This window comes from Armigeres subalbatus, chromosome 2 (genome assembly GCF_024139115.2).
Source record: "Armigeres subalbatus isolate Guangzhou_Male chromosome 2, GZ_Asu_2, whole genome shotgun sequence".
NCBI classification, from domain to species: Eukaryota; Metazoa; Arthropoda; class Insecta; order Diptera; family Culicidae; genus Armigeres; species Armigeres subalbatus.
The window spans coordinates 96,835,703-96,853,295 of NC_085140.1; the positions used below are offsets into that span (position 1 = coordinate 96,835,703).

At 39.0% G+C, this 17,593-nt stretch overlaps 1 protein-coding gene across 1 annotated transcript in view; it reads left to right on the forward strand.

The window, feature by feature from the left end:
• Positions 1–983: 983 nt before the first annotated feature.
• Positions 984–17,593, forward strand: part of LOC134210215 (arginine kinase 1) — a 148,135-nt gene continuing 131,525 nt past the window's right edge. Inside the window, exons 1-2 of the mRNA XM_062686257.1 lie at positions 984–1,222; positions 13,505–13,588. Coding sequence (XP_062542241.1) covers positions 13,545–13,588 — 44 coding nt within the window. The 5' untranslated portion in view covers positions 984–1,222; positions 13,505–13,544. The remainder of the gene's footprint in view (positions 1,223–13,504; positions 13,589–17,593) is intronic.

The following is a 17,593-nucleotide window of genomic DNA, read 5'->3' on the forward strand; positions in this document are numbered from 1 at the left end:
AAAACTAAAGTTTTCCACTATTCCATCAAACATCTACACTGTATATCATGCGCCTCCATCATTCGATTAAAATAGACAAAACAATCAATGATGCATGTCTTGTTCTTTTTGGCATTACATCGGACGTTGCAGCCCCGCAGCTTAGCGTTCATTAAGCACTTCCATAGTTATAACCTCCAAGGTTTCTATGCCAAATTATGTACATCATGAGGTTAACACGATGCCACTTTATGCTCAGGGAAATCGGGAAAATTTCTAACCCGAAAATGCTAGTTTTTCCACCATGAATTTTCAGATAACATTACATAGCCACTATTTGTTGTTGTTAACTGTTGCAGTAGATATATTTTTAACAGCAATAGGGTAATATGACATATAAATAGTCACATTTTATGTGATTATTTTATTGTTATAATTTTCTATAGTAAAACGCACAACTTGCATCTAGGTATTTTAAAGTTGCGCATGAAGACGATGAGGTGAGTTCATCGTTCGAAAAGCTGTGTTCTGTTTTTCACCATTCGCTTTCCATTCCACTAGAGCTACTAACTTGTGAAAAGCTTCGTATATTGATTGAGTTTGGGCATTCAAACGAAAATCTCAAACAAACACGCTTTCGCTCCCGTTTGCTTGTGGACACGCTTCGCGTGAGAATTGAGTGTTGTTTGGTTTGGATACCATGCCGCTTTGTCATCACCATCGCCATCGATTGGGGCGCTGCAGCCGACTGTTGGGGTTGGGGAGCAGCTAGGTACAAGGTGCATTTCGATCCGATCCGTAAGCATTGTCGCGCTGCGGTGAGAAAATACTTTGCTATCTGCTTCTGCAATTTTTCTGAGCGGGAGAGCAGCGTGCTCCAAGCCTATATCGAGTTGTCGCCGCCGAGACGGTCATCATCGCTCGTCGTCGTCGTCTGGATAGAGACAAAGTTTAGACCAACAGTGAGAATCGCGAATTTGTGGTTGGCGGTGTTCATAAGTGTTTGAGGCTGTGTGGTGTGTCGCACTTATTGGTAACTGAGTGCTGTTTTTCAGTTTTGGCAAGAATTCGCACAAAATAACAATCAAAACAGTTCTATTGGTTGTGCGTTCTAGAGGTGACGATTTCGAGTGGAAGAAGGAATTTAGTTTTTGCGCTTTGGAAGCAAGTTGTGTTAACTAAATCCAGTGGTGTTCAGTGAATTCCGGTTCACATAGGATTTTAAGATTTTCTCGAAAACCCTGTGAGTATATCGATGATTAAGAAGGTTTCAATGTACAGAACCGTGGGAAATATTTCCGGAAAGTCACGTCTAGCATTTAGGCACTGGTTGAATGGAATGGGGACGAAAAAACAGAAAACGAGAGAAATTTTCTCCGGCAAAATTTGATTACATCATAAGGCCGGGCCTGTGCCGTGAACGTGCGCGTGGTGGCGGAGTGCATCGAAAATAGATATTGGTCATCAGTGTGACCTACTGATAATAGAGTTACCCGAAATACGTATTATTGATGCCGCTGTTTCGTCCTAATTGAGAAACCAAAAGCTGTTAAGCTATCCGTTTCTAGGAAAATTAGGATTTCCCATCGTCTTCTGTACGAGTTTACATTCCTCGGATAAACGACCGATGAAAATCTGCCGCCCGACCATGAACAATTGTAGCTCAATCGAAGGCTTCTCAGGGTTATGACTAAGACTGACTGCTGGAAGCAGCAACGTTTTCTTGATGATTCGTAGCGGCTTCGATGATTCTTCCTGTTAATTAATTCCGCTGCTGTTTTTGGAATTACTTACATCTTATATCACACATAGCAAGGCAGTTCGTCAACCATGACGAATTCTGTGGCTGGAAGACGGTGTTGCTGGCACTACGTTCAATGTACAAGAGTATACGTGACTTTCGTGACCTTCAATGTGCGATGCGGAAGATTAGCAACTTTTTGCCTTGCTTGTACAATGACATTGTTCCAGAAATGAAATTTTGATAACCGGCTTGTAGGGCTCAGTACGATTCAGCTGGAGATGGAGATAAGATGCGCAAAAAAAAACAAAGCTATCTTGAGAATACTTATCCTAAACCACTTGGCTTACAATAAGTTCCATTCGAAGGGAAATTCAATATCACTGAGTGCTTATAAAAATTGGCCCGATCAATCGTTGCATTTTAATTGGACTTGAAAGGTATAGGATCACTCTGAAACCGAACTTTTGATAGCATGCCCGGAGCCCCACACTGATATACAAATTGACTAGACTCGATGAATTAATTTAAAATAGGGCACTTATTCTCATCTGATTTGCTCGCAAATTATCCCATTTGTTCTGGCCGAAAATATTGCCAAAACATCGTTTTGTCAAGTGTACTCCTTGGATGAAAAATTTAAAAATCAAAAACAAAAATTCAGAGAATGCGAATAGAATTTAAATGAATATAACTACCCATACCTATGATAGTCGTGTTGCCAGGAGGGAAACTGGATGGAAAGCCATATTCAAAAACTCGTTCTTAAGCCGCGAATCGCCAGTCCTAATGCACATAGGCCCCAAAAAAACAATTTAAGCTAAAATAACAAGGATTAGAAAAATTGTTGAAAGTTCGTTGAAATTCAATTCATCGTATTTTTTTTTAAATAATACGATTACGATTAATTTAAATTTTAAAATCTTAAAATCTTAAAAAATCTCATCCTGAATCTAATATTCGAACACGAACCCCGGAGATGTTCCGGGGTTCCCGAGGGTGTGTACAAAAACATTTATTCCTTTGCTTGTTATTATTAGTGTCGTAAGCTTTCATATTTTTCCATTCATTCTCGGATACTAGAAATAATGCTAACTGCAGATCTAAAACGTGTTCCGTAAAAATGTTTTTTTGAGTCTGATGGTTTAAGTTTTATCATGGTCGGATTACGGATTGTAACATGGAACGTTTTAACAACTTGTAAAAGAAGCGCACCGCATAAAGCTCGAGTTCGTTGGTCAAATATTGGAGAATGCAATCGGGAAAAAATGGCCATACTCAAAATTCAAGGTGAATACGCTCCCCGGCATCGTAGAGTTCGTTTACTACATGCCCAAGCACACCCTGCGCTTATAAAGTGGGATCCTATTAATCCTAAAAAAAGATAATTGTTGCTACATTTAAAATGAAGGGCCGATCGCATATCAGCCGAGATGCTCTTAGCTGACTCCTTGACATCCGCTCAACTGTTGCGTAATTTATTTCGCTATTTTTGAGACAACGCAACTTCTCTTGTCGACTTTTTATATCTATGGCTCTGGTATAGGGTAATTTTCCCGAATGTCATTTGGCCAAAAGGATCATTTGGCCGAACTCCATATGACGGAATGTCGTTTACCGAATAGTTGTAATTTGGTTCCTTATTAAGTGAAGCGAAAATTGAGATGTTCGAAGTGAGAGATGAATAGTGAAAAGTGAGAAGAAAAGCAAGAAGTAAAAAGGAAGAAAAAAGAAGGATTAAGGAAGATGGAAGTAGGAAGAAAGACGAAGGGCGAAGAAAGAACGAAAAAAGGAAAAGGAAAAAAGAAGAAAGAAGAAGGAAGAAAGAGAAAGAAGAAAGAGAAAAGGAAAAGGAAGAAGCATGAAGGGAGAAGGGAAAAAGAAGGCAGAAATGCAGAGAGCAGGAGGCGAAAGGATGACAGCAGAAGACAGATCGAAGAAAGAAGAAGGAAGAAGAGAGAATCAAAAAGGAAGAAGTATGAAGGAAGAAGAAAAATACATAAAAGTAGTGAAAAGGAAGTAGGAAGAAGGAAGACGAGAAAATGTAGAAGAAAGTAGAAAGAAATGAGAAGAAAGTATGCGAAAGGAGAGGAAGGAAGCAAGCAAGGAAGAAAGAAGAAAAAGAAGGAAGAATGACGAAGGAAGGAAAGAAGAAGTCAAAGGGAAGAAGGAAGGGAAAAGAAAGCTAGAAGTAAAGTGAGAAGAAATAGGAAGATAGAAAGCAGATGGAGGAAGGGAGAAAACAAGCAGAAGGAACCCAGTCAACATTTTGGTACTTATATCTCTTGATATAGGTTATTGTTAGGGGTGGTGGAAATTCGCGGCAAAATTTTCAAAATTTCGCGGACAGCCAATTCAAAAAATCTGAAAATTCGCGGCCATTTCGCGGTTAATTATATTTCGGTGCAAAAAAAAAAAATGTAGATTCCATATCTATTAAAATTGTTGGGTTTATTAGGGAGTGAGTGCTAGTAATGGACCCCGTGCGTATAATGGACCCCCTGAACAAAAACCAAAAGTTAACGTTGGAATCAACGATTTCCTGCAAATTTCCATTAGATAAAGTTGCTTCACCTATCAGGGAAGTTGTTCCATGCAATTGTTTTAGCTTGGGATACTAAAATTAAGTTATATTAACTAATTTGTAAAAGTAAATACGTTAGAGGGTCCATTACTAGCACACAAGGGGGGGTCCATAATAGGCAACAGGAACATGTGGAAATGGAACATGTAAATCAAATGGGGGACCATAATACGTATGTAAACAAACTCTATGTTGCGTATTATGGTCCCGGGGGTGGCCATAATAGGCAATCTGGCTACATTATTTTAAAATACTTATTTTAGTAGTAAAAATGAATGTTTTAGCATGTTTTATGTACGAAACGCATTGCTGATAACTGTTACTTGTCATCTGGTGCTACAGAATGGCAATATGTCATGAGTCTGACTCTAGCGAAGCGATTGAAGTAAATTTCCGTCCTTAAGGGGTCCATTACTAGCACTCTCTCTCTAATTTCAAATTATTTTCTTTTTATTATTTCTTTGCATTACTGGTCAAAAGCACTTGGTTGAACCGCGAGACCGCGCAAAGCAGAGCATCGTGTGTAGCTTCTATTCATTCGTGTTGTTAGTTTTGTGTGCTTCGAACCTACAGCGTTCGGTTGGCAGTTTGGCGCGCACATTCCGAATAATTGTATATTCTTTGAGGCCAAATTGACTTTTCCCGTCAAACAATTTTATTGGAGCAATCGATTAATTCTCTTATTTAGGATAAACTTTCCTAAAGAATCCATATTTTTAATGCCCTATTTTTTTAATTTTGATAGATTTAATTTAGGCTCAACATTCGACCAATTTCAGACTTTGCAGTTGAAAAAAAAAAATTCGAGACGTCAAAAAATGCGTTGTTTGTCGAGTTGGTATTGACTAGGTCAAGAAATCGACTGAGGCAATAGAATGGAATACAATTATTGACGGGAAAGGTTAATTTCGCGGTTTTTCGCGAAAATGTTTGAATTTCGCGGCTAACATCAAATTTCGCGGATTTCGCGGCTTCCTACGAGTTTTATTATACGATTTTTCCCGACATCATGAGAACAGTATTACGATTATACATAATAATGTGAAAAATAAAAAAAAATCTTACTAGCACCAAGTCGTGAACACGCGATCTTTGGATTTACAGGCGGATACTCTACCACTGCACCATAATGCACATCTTGTACAGATTCGGATTTTTGTCCAAAATAAACTACACAATTTATATCTTTACAGCTGCTTGAAAATTTCAACAAGCCGTTTGGACTGAAGTGGTTTCGATTGTATTACGATTCACATAGACATTCATTCGCACTAATATAGGATATAGCAAGGAGTATAGGTCATTACGGGTTTTTATTCGCACAATTACGATTGATTTTCACTACGGTGAAAATTATCGTATACGATGCATTCAATACAACATCTTTGACAATAATCTGACAAAGTTTGATATACAATGCGATTCAGATTTTTGATGGACGCAAATGCGACTTTATTTGCTGTTTGTTATACGATATGTGGTTTACTGGGAAGGTTGAAATAGAAAGGAATAAAGATTAATTTTACAAATATTCAATTCTTACATCTCACTTATCACTTCTCACTTTATATCACAATAGATTTAACAAATGGTCGCAATTATTAAAATACCCAATAAGGAAAAAAAATCACTTCTCACTTCGTATTTCTCATCTCTCACTTCTCACTACCAGGGTTCGTAATGCTCACTCAATCTCAGGAGCACATGATTTTCCCTCACGAAAGTTGTCGGGGAGGAATCGCTTTTCGGGAAAGAAAAACAGCCTGGAGAGTGATAACCATTTTTCGCTCACTTCGATTGCCGCTAAACGTTGGTTTGCTCTTTTTCTTTCATATTCGAGTCTTTTCGTGACATCATCAATGTAAATGGAAGAAGCTTATGTGGAACAAATAACTCAACGCTTTCATACAGATAGCGTGGTGGTGTGGCTAAAGTAAGCGCATCCCAACAGCTATTATTGTTACTATTCTGGGTTCGAATCCCGGCGCGGCCATACAATTTTGTAATTGTTCTGCGATAATTCTCGCTAAAAGTGAGTGAGAGGTAAAAGTTATGAAACGAAAAAGGATTTTCATCTAATCTAATAGGTTCATCTTCCAATGCTAATTCTAGAGAAAAGATTGATGGGTAAAAGATGATCCTCAACATAAACAACGAAACAAGATTTTCCCTTGGCCCGAAAAACGCTTGCTTTGGTCTCATTGAAACGAAAAGTCGAAACCCTGCTCACTACTATATTCCCACTTTTCACATCATTTTTCTTCCTTCTCGCCTCTCAATTCTTACATTTCACTTCTCACTTCTCATTTATGACTTCACGCTTCGCACTGCTCACTATACCCTTTTCACTTATCATTTCTCACTTCTCACTTTTCATTTCACACTTCTGACTTCCCATTTTTCATTTCTCTCTTCTTACTTTTCACTTTTCACTTTTCTGATGTCCTTCATACCGGTAAAGACACATATTCTAATGGCTTCTCAGTACATACACTGAGCATACACTGAGTACATAAAAATAGCACCACCATGTTCAGAATGTAAGCACAATCTGTTTCACAACTTTTAAGTGCATTATATTGATATTATTGCGGACCATTTACATTTAAGCTGAAAAATTCATGAAAATAGGTGCTAAATAAAAATATTACCATCTTGAAAAAAAAAATATTTTTAACCGATATTTATTTTCAATTTGAGTCAGTTACTAATAACTAACACGGGAAGTTGTATGCAAAAACTGATGAAACAGAGTTTTGTTTTCAATAAATTAGCAAAAATGGGTTGAGTGCTGTATATTCCTTCGAAATAGATGGTAAAAATGAAATCCTAAAACGATGCATGTTTTTTTGCAATCAATTTAATCCTAAAGGCTTTCGATTCCACTAGCCGAACAATTTTAGGAATATGGCCTAATAATGGCCCTCTCAAAGACAATCGAGGCAGGAAAAACCAGCTTACGGCAAAATAAGAGCAAAATAAGAAATTTCTAGGAAACAGTGAACCAAAAGAGTAAACCATACCAAAGTCGTGCAGAATTGCAATATTGAATGACAAAAAGATATGTGAGACTAATTCAACCAAGCAACAAAAATTTTAAGTGGCACAGAAGGCTCAGCAAGCTCTATTTTATAAGGCGACATAAACATAATATCCTCAATTTTGATGAGATGTTCTTTCTTCGGTCTAAAAGTTCTATCTTGATGGTCTTGATGGTTGACAATACTTTTTGTGCGGTTTGTACCAAGAACTGGTTGTCAAACCTGGCAGAAACCTTGGTGACGAAGGAATGATGTAATTATCACTCGATATTGAAGGGACCATCGAGTTAGGGAGGTATTTATATTTACCCGAATACCGTTTGGCCTAGTAGTTATAATTTGTTTACTTATGCAGTGAGATATTAGCAGTGAATAGTGAATAGCGAGAACTGAGAAGCGAGAAATGAGATCTTCGAAATAATTACAGAGTAGTGAGAAGTAAGTACTGAAAAACGGAAGAAAGTATTGAGTAGTGAGATGTGTGCAGTAACATGTGAGTAGTGGAAAGTGATAGATGAGAAGTGAGAATTCTGTGATGAAAAGTGAGAAGTGAGAACTAGGATGTGAGTAATGACATAAACAGAAGTAAGGAGTGAGAAATTAGAGATGATAATTGGGAAGTAATAAGCGAGATGTTGAGTGGTGAAAAATGAGTGGAGAGATATAAGACAGAAAGAAGAAGAAAGATGGAAGGAAGAAGAAGAAGAAAATAAAGGAAGAAAAAGAATCTGGTTTCTTGCTTCTCGTTCCCCGGTCCACACTTCTTTCTACTCACAACTCACTTCTTAATCCTCATTTCTCACTGCTCACTATCTACTTCTTACTTCTTTCTTCGCACATCTCGCTTCTCACCTCCCTCTTCCCATTGCTCTCTTCGCACTCCACACTGCTCACTTCTCACTATTAATTTTTTACTTCGCACATTTCATTTCTCACTTTTCATTTTTCACTTTTCACTTATAACTTCTTATATCTCACTTCTGACTTCTCATTACTCACTTATTACTTTTCATTTCTAACTTCTTGCTTTTCACTTCTCACTACCACTTCGCCCTTCGACTTTCTCATTTCTAACTTCTCACTTCTCATTTCTCACTTCCTACTACTAACTTCTCACTTATTATTTTGCACTTCTCACTTCTCATTTCTCACTTCTCACTTTTTAAATCAAGACAAAATTTTCAAAACGACTTATCTGCTTTTGTAAACAAAGATTCAAACGACGATTTAACGAAACTGATAGCTCTCCCACGCAAACCAACACCATCAACAGGTAGCGGAATCCTTCACCTACCTAATGATGGTGTTGGTTTGCGTGGGAGAGCTATCAGATTCGTCAAATCGTCGTTTGAATCTTTGTTTACAAAAGCAGATAAGTCGTTTTGAAAATTTGGTCTTGAAATCATATTTCGATTTTCTCACTTCTCACTTTTAACATTTCACTTCTATCTATTTAGTTCTCACTTCTTATTCTTCACTGTTTACTAGACTGGGCCCAGGAAACTAAATGTCAAATATCTTGGCTGTGCATATGCACAGCATATGTTTCGAAATGGACAAATTGATATGAAATTTGCGAAAAAGAATCCACGTGTCTTGGAGGGACTCGAACCCTCAACCTCCTACTCTCTAGATAGGCGTGATAACCCCTACACAACAAGACCACTTAAAGGTCACGTTTGCGGAAAAGCCATCAGAATCCGAGTACCAACCTCCACCGCGGTTAGCTCTCTTTTTTGCAAATTGAATATCTTTCGGATGCTTGGAGGGCATGGAGTGCGATCCTCTCGTTTAATAAACAATGTGCACTCGCTTGGCTGTGGATATACAACAGTAAAGCAAATGTGGAGATTGGGCAAATCAAGCATCCGAAAGATATTCAATTTGCAAAAAAGAGAGCTAACCGCGGTGGAGGTTGGTACTCGGATTCTGATGGCTTTTCCGCAAACGTGACCTTTAAGTGGTCTTGTTGTGTAGGGGTTATCCAAGACACGTGGATTCTTTTTCGCAAATTTCATATCAATTTGTCCATTTCGAAACATATGCCGTGCATATGCACAGCCAAGATATTTAACAAAAAAATGGTTTTCGTACGGCCGAGTTGCCGAATAATATGCAATTAATTGTAACTAAATGTCGTTGAATTCCCCCAGGATTGTTTCTTTGGGTGAGAAAATGAATCTCTTCAAATTTCAGCTCAATCGTTTATTTTATAAGCTGGTGCATTTGATTTGAAGTTGGAAATTGGTTCTGATTCCTCGATTGAGTTCAGAATTGCAAAAAGGGCAGTTGGTATGTTGCAGAACAATTTCACAGAACATTGTACGACGATTAAATGAACTTTTATATACTTTTCGGCTGATTCGATTCGATCAATAAATCAAAAAGTACACAAACTAGCTCCTAATAAATCAGCCGAAAGCTAAATAAAAGTTCATTTAATCATCGTACGATGTACTGTGAAAATTATATTTTGACTGAAATCCCCATACAAACTTCAAATCAAACTTCAAATCAAAATTATGCAACATGCGATTGAGCTGAAATTTGCAAAGATTAATTTTCTCACCCAAAGACACAATCCTGAGGGGTGCCCCGTGGAATTCGACAACATTTTTTCTCTCCATACTAAGCTGAGCCAGTCTACTGTTCACTTCTCACTTATAACTTTTTATATCTCATTTCTGACTTCTTATTTCTCACTTATCACTTTGCACTTCTAACTTCTAACTTGTCACATTTTTTTCACTTTTCACTTATTACTTTTCATTTCTCACTACTCAACTTCGCACTTCGAATTTTTCACTTCAAACTTCTCACTTTTCATTTCTCACTTCCCACTACTCTCACTCCCTACTTCGCACTTCTCACTTCTTTTATCTTTCTTTTCCCTTCTCACTTATAACTTCCTACAACTCACTTCTGACTTCTCATTTCTCACTTATCACTTTTCACTTCTAACTTACTTTTCACTTCTCACTTAGCACTCCGAATTTCTCACTTCTCTTTTCTCTCATCTCATTTCTCACATCCTACTACTTACTTCTCACTTCTTAATTCAGACTTCTCACTTCTCATTTTTCATTTCATATTTCGAATTTTTCATTTCTCACTTCGCTCTATTTATTTCTCACTTCTCATTTTTTACTTTTCACTTCTCACTAATAACTTTTTATATCTCACTTCTGACTTCTCATTTCTCACTTATCACTTCTAACTTTTCACTTCTTACTTTTCACTTTTCACTTTTCACTACACACTTCGCACTTCAAATGTTTCACTTCGCATTTCTTACTTCCCACAACTCACTTCTCGCTTCATACTTCGTACTTCTCATTTCTCATTTCTCACTTCACACTTTAAATATCTCACTTTTCACTACTCATTTCTCAATTCTTACTTTATATTTTTCACTTCTCACTTCTTATCTTTCACTTCTCGCTTATCACTTTTTATTTCTGACTTTTAACTATTTCGTGCATGCAACTGTTTCTGACAACATCGAGTTAGCGAGGTGAAATGCATTGGAAAATTACTTCGACTTAGAGAATGTCGAGTAAGGGAGATATCGACTTCCGGAGAGAACGCATTATGCTTGATTCAAGGGACTTTGAATTCCATCGGGTAAGGACGAATATCGTGTTACAGAACATCGAGTTAGGGAGAGTTCACTGTATAAGGATCGAACATTAAGTCGAAAGATCGCATCGAAACGTTAGAGATAAGATTAATCAAACACGGCGAGTCATTCATGTGAGCCCATAACTAACTTCCCAGCTTGATAATATACCGACTCACAACTTTGAATTGACTAAAACAAGGTTTTTGGAGAAAAACATAGATGAGGGGGTTAGAAGCAGAGGGGTGTCACTGACATTTTTGTCAAAATTGAGTTGGCTACAGAAAAAAATGCTTTGATTCTCGAGCTTTGCGGCAATATGTCGATATAGTTTGTACGATGTTTATAAAAAAATGTGAAAATTCATAGAAAATTGTAAATTTTTTGAACTTCCATTCAATTTGTATGGAGCGAAAAAATATTGAAAAACTTTGCCCCTATTTTTCTCATAACTAACTTTTTGTCACTTACACCACTTTGCATTTGACCCCCTCAGATAGTTTTGAAAGATTGGCCTATTCTCCGGGCCCTAATTTCTTAGAAAACGTTTGGTTTATTTATTATGTTTATGTTGTTTGGCCGAATAGTTAAAAAAAATTGACCTCAGATTACGAGCAGTGAATAGTGAGTAATGAGAAGTAGGAAAGAAAAAGTGAAAAGTGGAAAGAGATAAGTGAACTGTGCTCAGAACAGAGAACGTCTTGCTTCTTTCTTCTTTGTTCCTTCTTTCCCTTTCTTCCTTGTTCCTCCTTTCTTCGTCCTTTTTCTTTATTCTTTGTTCCTTCTTCTTTCTACCTCCTCCCTTGTTCCTCCTCTCTTCTTCTTTCTTATTTCTTTCTTTTTCCTTCTTAATTTATCTTTCTCCCTTCTTCCTTCTTCGTCCTACTTTCTTCTACCTTCTACCTTATTCCATCTTCCTTCTTCCTCCTTTTTAATTCTTCCTTCCTCTTCTTTTTTCTCCCTTCTTCTTTCTTCCTTGTTCCTTCTTCTTTTTCTCTCCTTTCTTCTTCCTTCTTCCTTCTCTCTCCTCCCTTATTCCTTCTTTCTTCTTCCTTCTTCGTTCTTTCTTCTTCCTTATTCCTTCTTCTTTCCTCCTTCCTCCTTCTTCTTTCTTCTTCCTTCTTCCTTATTCCTTATTCCTTCTTCTTCCTTTTAAAATTCTTGGAAAATGACTTGAAATTGCTTTTCGAGAAAGACTTTTTCCTGCTTGACAGAGTGACTTGTTACAAAGGTTTTTAATCTTTATTACTGTTTAATCGCTCGATCGATTGGTTGATAAAATCTTCATAAATATTCGAGCACTTGCGCTGTTTTTTACAACACTTTCCAATAAACCCTCGCTCGCGGTTCATAACACGAGCAGGCCTGCATGGGCGTTCCAGGACAGCTCGTGTACTGAACCATTGAATAGAGCTGTGCTGTTTGAAAAACAAATCATAAACAACTTTTCCCGAAGTGCAAGTTTAATATACACGCAATTTGAATCACAGGGATGAATAATTTGTTTTATAATTTTGATATTGCATTGAAAATAAATCAAATAGATCGCATCTTTATTTTCTTGAATCTGTTTGTTATTCCTTTCCATTGAGCAGTTTTATCTTTTCCAATTCACCTTGACTTTTTCCAATATCGATGTCTTATTTTGAAGCTAACAACGCGGTTGCTCAACATTAGACTTCACCCAATATTACATGTTCGATCTAACGAACCGCACAAAACCTTTTTATTAATTTACTGCTCACGCATTACTCAAACCCACGATTTCGCCATGGCCCAAGCCCTTATAGTAGACTGTTTGGCGTCATTCAAGACACAATGTAAAAATAAAACCCTTACAAGCCGATTGTAATTTTCCACCCAACGGAGCCCAGAAAGTTCGGGAAACCAGCTTTTCAAGCTGATTTGGAGTGGGGAAATCGATATCCCAGATATCCCCACCAGCAACAATGGAGTGCTGTTCCTTTAAAGTCGCAAGGTGTTTGACGGTTTCCTTGTTTGTCGTGCTTCGAACATGCCTACGGTAATTCCCCGCATAGTGCGATTTGCTGTATGTACCTAATTGATAATTCACGATGCGATGGAGTGTGATCGTTGAAGGGTTCAAACAGCGACCTCATTTTCTTATTTTTAACATTTCAATTGGCAAATTATTAACGGCATTGTTATTAGAATTTTCGCGATTGTCTCCCATGGATAGGTCGCCGGTGGTGGAAAGGCCACCTCTTTTCGCTTATTCGCTATTGATAGAGTGAATGGGTGTGGGAAAACGGTATTTATTAACATTCAGTTGCCTTTCCCTGCTGAGTGGATTAAATATTTATCTAGCCGCGTTTCGTCACGTGCCAGCTTATTCACCGCATATCTGTTTTGCCGTTGATTGCTTTTTAACGATTTAATGGAGCCAACTCCGAGGTATTAATTACCGTTGTTCTCTTGAATTCATGAATGAAAAATCTGACTTCTTCCGTTCTAAGAATGCTTAAAAATACTACTTTGGCTTATTAATTCATTCTATCGTTTTCTTTTCTCATCCACAGAGAATTTTTACTCAAATTTGTGCTCATCCCACTAGCAGCCATGTTCGGGCTTTGGTACTTTTCGCTCGCTCTGGACGAAGTCAGGTAAGTGCTATGGGGCCGGAACCCATTTTAAAATTGAATCGCCATTGCTTCTGTCAGCGCGCTTATCCTCATGTGCAAAGAAAAAAAGTGCTTGCTGATGCAATAACAATCTTGGTCAAATACGGTAAACGGTGAGTCAATTTTTTCAAAGACATTTGCTTTGACTCACATCACATCCATTCGACACTCCACCCAGTAGTGAAGCAGCGGAGAGGATATAGCGATGGCAATGATGCCGATGATCATCATCAACCATTCGGGCGCCAACGAGCTGTGTCACTCGCCGCTGCTGTGGATGCCGCAGCGTTGGGGAGTGTGGGACAATATGATCATGTGGATCAAATGGTACCATCTTTTTAAATACCACGTCTCAAAATCAATCAGCAACCAGACGCTACAAATCGGATGTTTCCACATGCACCAATGTTTTTAATGGACATCTTTCCCGACAATCCCTTAGATGGCGTCTCGATTGCCGGCTGGCTTGGCGTCGTTGCCAAGTCACGTGAGATTGGCCTAGCCGGCAAAAATGCGTTGTTTAGTCTGATTGTTGGCACTGCCATTTGAGATTTTAGTAATCGCCGTTTGCTGGCGAGTTTTGTGAAAGATAAGTAGGTGTTCGTGAAAGATAGTGTAGGAGACATAGATAAGCGAATGCACTTAGCGCCAAATTGACAACTGATAACAATTCTTGGAAAGCCATACAAAACGGTGAATTACCTACCCAAACACGAGCCGGGTTTAATTCCATTTCTTGTTTTGGGCACTTATCAAACTAGATTAAAATAGTCAACATGTTAGGCAAGGTTTTGCAGAAATGCGCATTTTCACAGAGAATAGATGTTCAACTCAAACCTCACAATGTGAGAAATGTCAAGTTTAGTTGCGCCTAGCTGCTCTTTCTTTGGATGTGGCATTTTCAACTGCTGCACGTAGTCTTGGTTAAGTCTATCGTATTGTAGCCGCCTTATGCGTAGACATAGCAGCGTTCGATATCTACGCTTTTTGTACACCGTCAGAAACTTATGTGCAGACGCTCATGATGTCAAAGAAGAATTCAGCGACGATTAGAACGTAGTGGAATTGAAATATTAAGATCATTCGTTCGATGCGGATGACTCAAAATATCTAAAACACGATGGGATATTGGGTGTACGGGAAAGCCATCCCACAAAAAAGCTGCAGATTTGTCTACTGCTTTACTAGATATTGGCTTATCTAAGCTTTTTTTGTGCCAAAGAAGGCACCAGTTTATAAGAGCAGTATTGTTGAAAGTGGGCCTGAAATTTACATATTTCTCTAATGCAAATTTCAAATGGAATTATTTTTTTTCCTCACGTCACAATTTCCACTATCCCATTGTTTCTAATTGAAAATTTGGATTTGTCGGACTATGGCATCAGATGTTAGGACCACAATACTAATTTTAAAACGTTTATAGAAAAAATATGAACAATGAGCCTATCCACTTAACAGTACTATTATAAATTTTTCTCTAACCTCGCAGCGCTAGGTGGAATCAGCGTTTTTGAACAAATAACATCTTCAAGCGAATATTGTGTGAATGTTTACATAACCCTTACAGTTTTATCACCCGCAATTAAAGAGTGTTGTTGGTTGCTGAAAAATGCAAAAAAAAAAACAAGCAATAAAAAAGAATAGCTTCGATAAGCCTTTGCAGAGAATAAACACAATGATGCGTTCCATTTTATCTGCAACAAATATGGTGAGGTAATTATTGTGAACTTTTCGAGCTGCGATAATTTGTATATTTCAGAAGTAAAACACAAATCATGTCAACAGATGTCTATGTATTTGTCTTAAGATCGACAACTGATACTTTTTTCCAAAATCATCATCAAAATCCGACTACTTTTATAAATCCGCGGCAGGAGGTCATTGTTGCAGTTAGGGACAAACTCTTGTTGCGAGTTGAGTTTGTTCCGACATTTACAAGAGAGGAAAATGTTGTTGCCATTGGCAATATTGTAGATTTAGATTCACTGTCCACAATAATCAATGTAGGGTCAATTATGACCAACAAACATTGGAAGTTGATCAAGAAATCAGGAAGTATTCAGAAAAAAAAGTAGCTCATTCAGACTGCAATGGTTTGTTTGGTGGAATCAAATTGTGTTTTTTTTTTCGAAATATATTTTGACAACGGGGAAGAAAAGGAACGAGCCAGCCTTCGGGCTGAAAGTCTCTTCAATGAAGATTTTTAAAAGAAACGGAGAAGAACCGTTTGGCCGAAAGCATTTGGCTATAGAGAACATATGATCAAAAATGTCATTCAGCCTAACTGAGATGAAAGAGTCGTTTGGCCGAATAGGTTATTTGGTCGAAAATGTTGTTTGGTCGAAATGATCGTTTTGCCCAGCGGTTCTCAACCTTTTTCTTGGGAGGTACCCCTTCATACTTTTGAATTCATTGAGGTACCCCCTATTTTGATCGCCGTTCTCCACAAAACGAAGCGTAATTTTATTATTCCGTGAAAGTTTTCAGTTCAAATCAAGGTCATTACATCAAGATTCTTACAACCCTGACATTTTTTAAGGCTTCCGAGCCTTTTCAAAGGATGCATTTGAGCCGATTGGAAGGTCTGAGCCGTATTGAACGAGGCTTCTGAGCGAGGTTCCCAAAACTCTTGAAAGAGGGCTCCCGAACCTCAGGAAAGGCGACTGCCAAGCCTATTGAAAGGAGGCTCCCGAGCCTTTTGAAACGAGGATCCCGAGCATATTGAAAGAACGTTTTCGAGCCATTCGAAAGGAGGCCTTCGATCCATTCGAAAGGAGGCCTTCTAGCCTCTCGAAAGGAAGCTATCGAGCCTCTCGAAAGGAGGCTTTTCGAGCCTCTCGTAAGGAAGCTTTTCGAGCCTATCGTAAGGAAGCTTTTCGAGGTCCTCGAAAGGAGGCTTTCGAGCCTCTCAAAACGAGACTTTCGAGCCTCTCAAAATGAGGTATGCGAGCCTCTTGAAAGGATGCTTTCGAGCCTCTTGAAAGGATGCTTTTGAGCCTCTGGAAAGGAGACTTTCGTGCCGCTCAAAAGGAGGCTTTCGTTTCTCTTGGAGCAGGCTTCCGAGCCTCTTGGAAGGACGCTTCTGAGCGTTTTGAAAGGAGGCTGAAGAGCCTATTGAAAGGAGGTTGCCAAGCCTGTTGAAAGGACGTTGCCGAGCTTCTTAAAAGGAGGCCTTCTGCGAGGAAGCTCCCAAGCATCTACAAAGGAGGTTTTCGAACCTCTTGAAAAGATGATCCAAGTCTCTTGAAACGAGGCTTCTAAGTCTATTGAAAGAAGGCTCCCGAACCTCTTGAAAGAAGGCTTCCGAGCCGCTCGAAAGGAGGCTTCTGAGCCACTTGATAATAGGCTTCTGAGCCTCTTGAAAGGAGGCTTCCAAGACTCTTGAAAGGAGGCTCCCAAGCCTCTTGAAAGGAGGCTCCCAAGCCTCTTGAAAGGAGGCTCCCAAGCCTCTTGAAAGGAGGCTCCCAAGCCTCTTGAAAGGAGGCTCCCAAGCCTCTTGAAAGGAGGCTCCCAAGTCTCTTGAAAGGAGGCTCCCAAGCCTCTTGAAAGGAGGCTCCCAAGCCTCTTGAAAGGAGGCTCCTAAGCCTCTTGAAAGGAGGCTCCCAAGCCTCTTGAAAGGAGGCTCCCAAGCCTCTTGAAAGGAGGCTCCCAAGCCTCTTGAAAGGAGGCTCCCAAGCCTCTTGAAAGGAGGCTCCCAAGCCTCTTGAAAGGAGGCTCCCAAGCCTCTTGAAAGGAGGCTCCCAAGCCTCTTGAAAGGAGGCCCCCAAGCCTCTTGAAAGGAGGCTCCCAAGCCTCTTGAAAGGAGGCTCCCAAGCCTCTTGAAAGGAGGCTCCCAAGCCTCTTGAAAGGAGGCTCCCAAGCCTCTTGAAAGAAAGCTCTCAAGCCTTTTGAAAGGAGGCTCCCAAGACTCTTGAAAGGAGGCTCCTAAGCCTCTTGAAAGGAGGCTCCCAAGCCTCTTGAAAGGAGGCTCCCAAGCCTCTTCAAAGA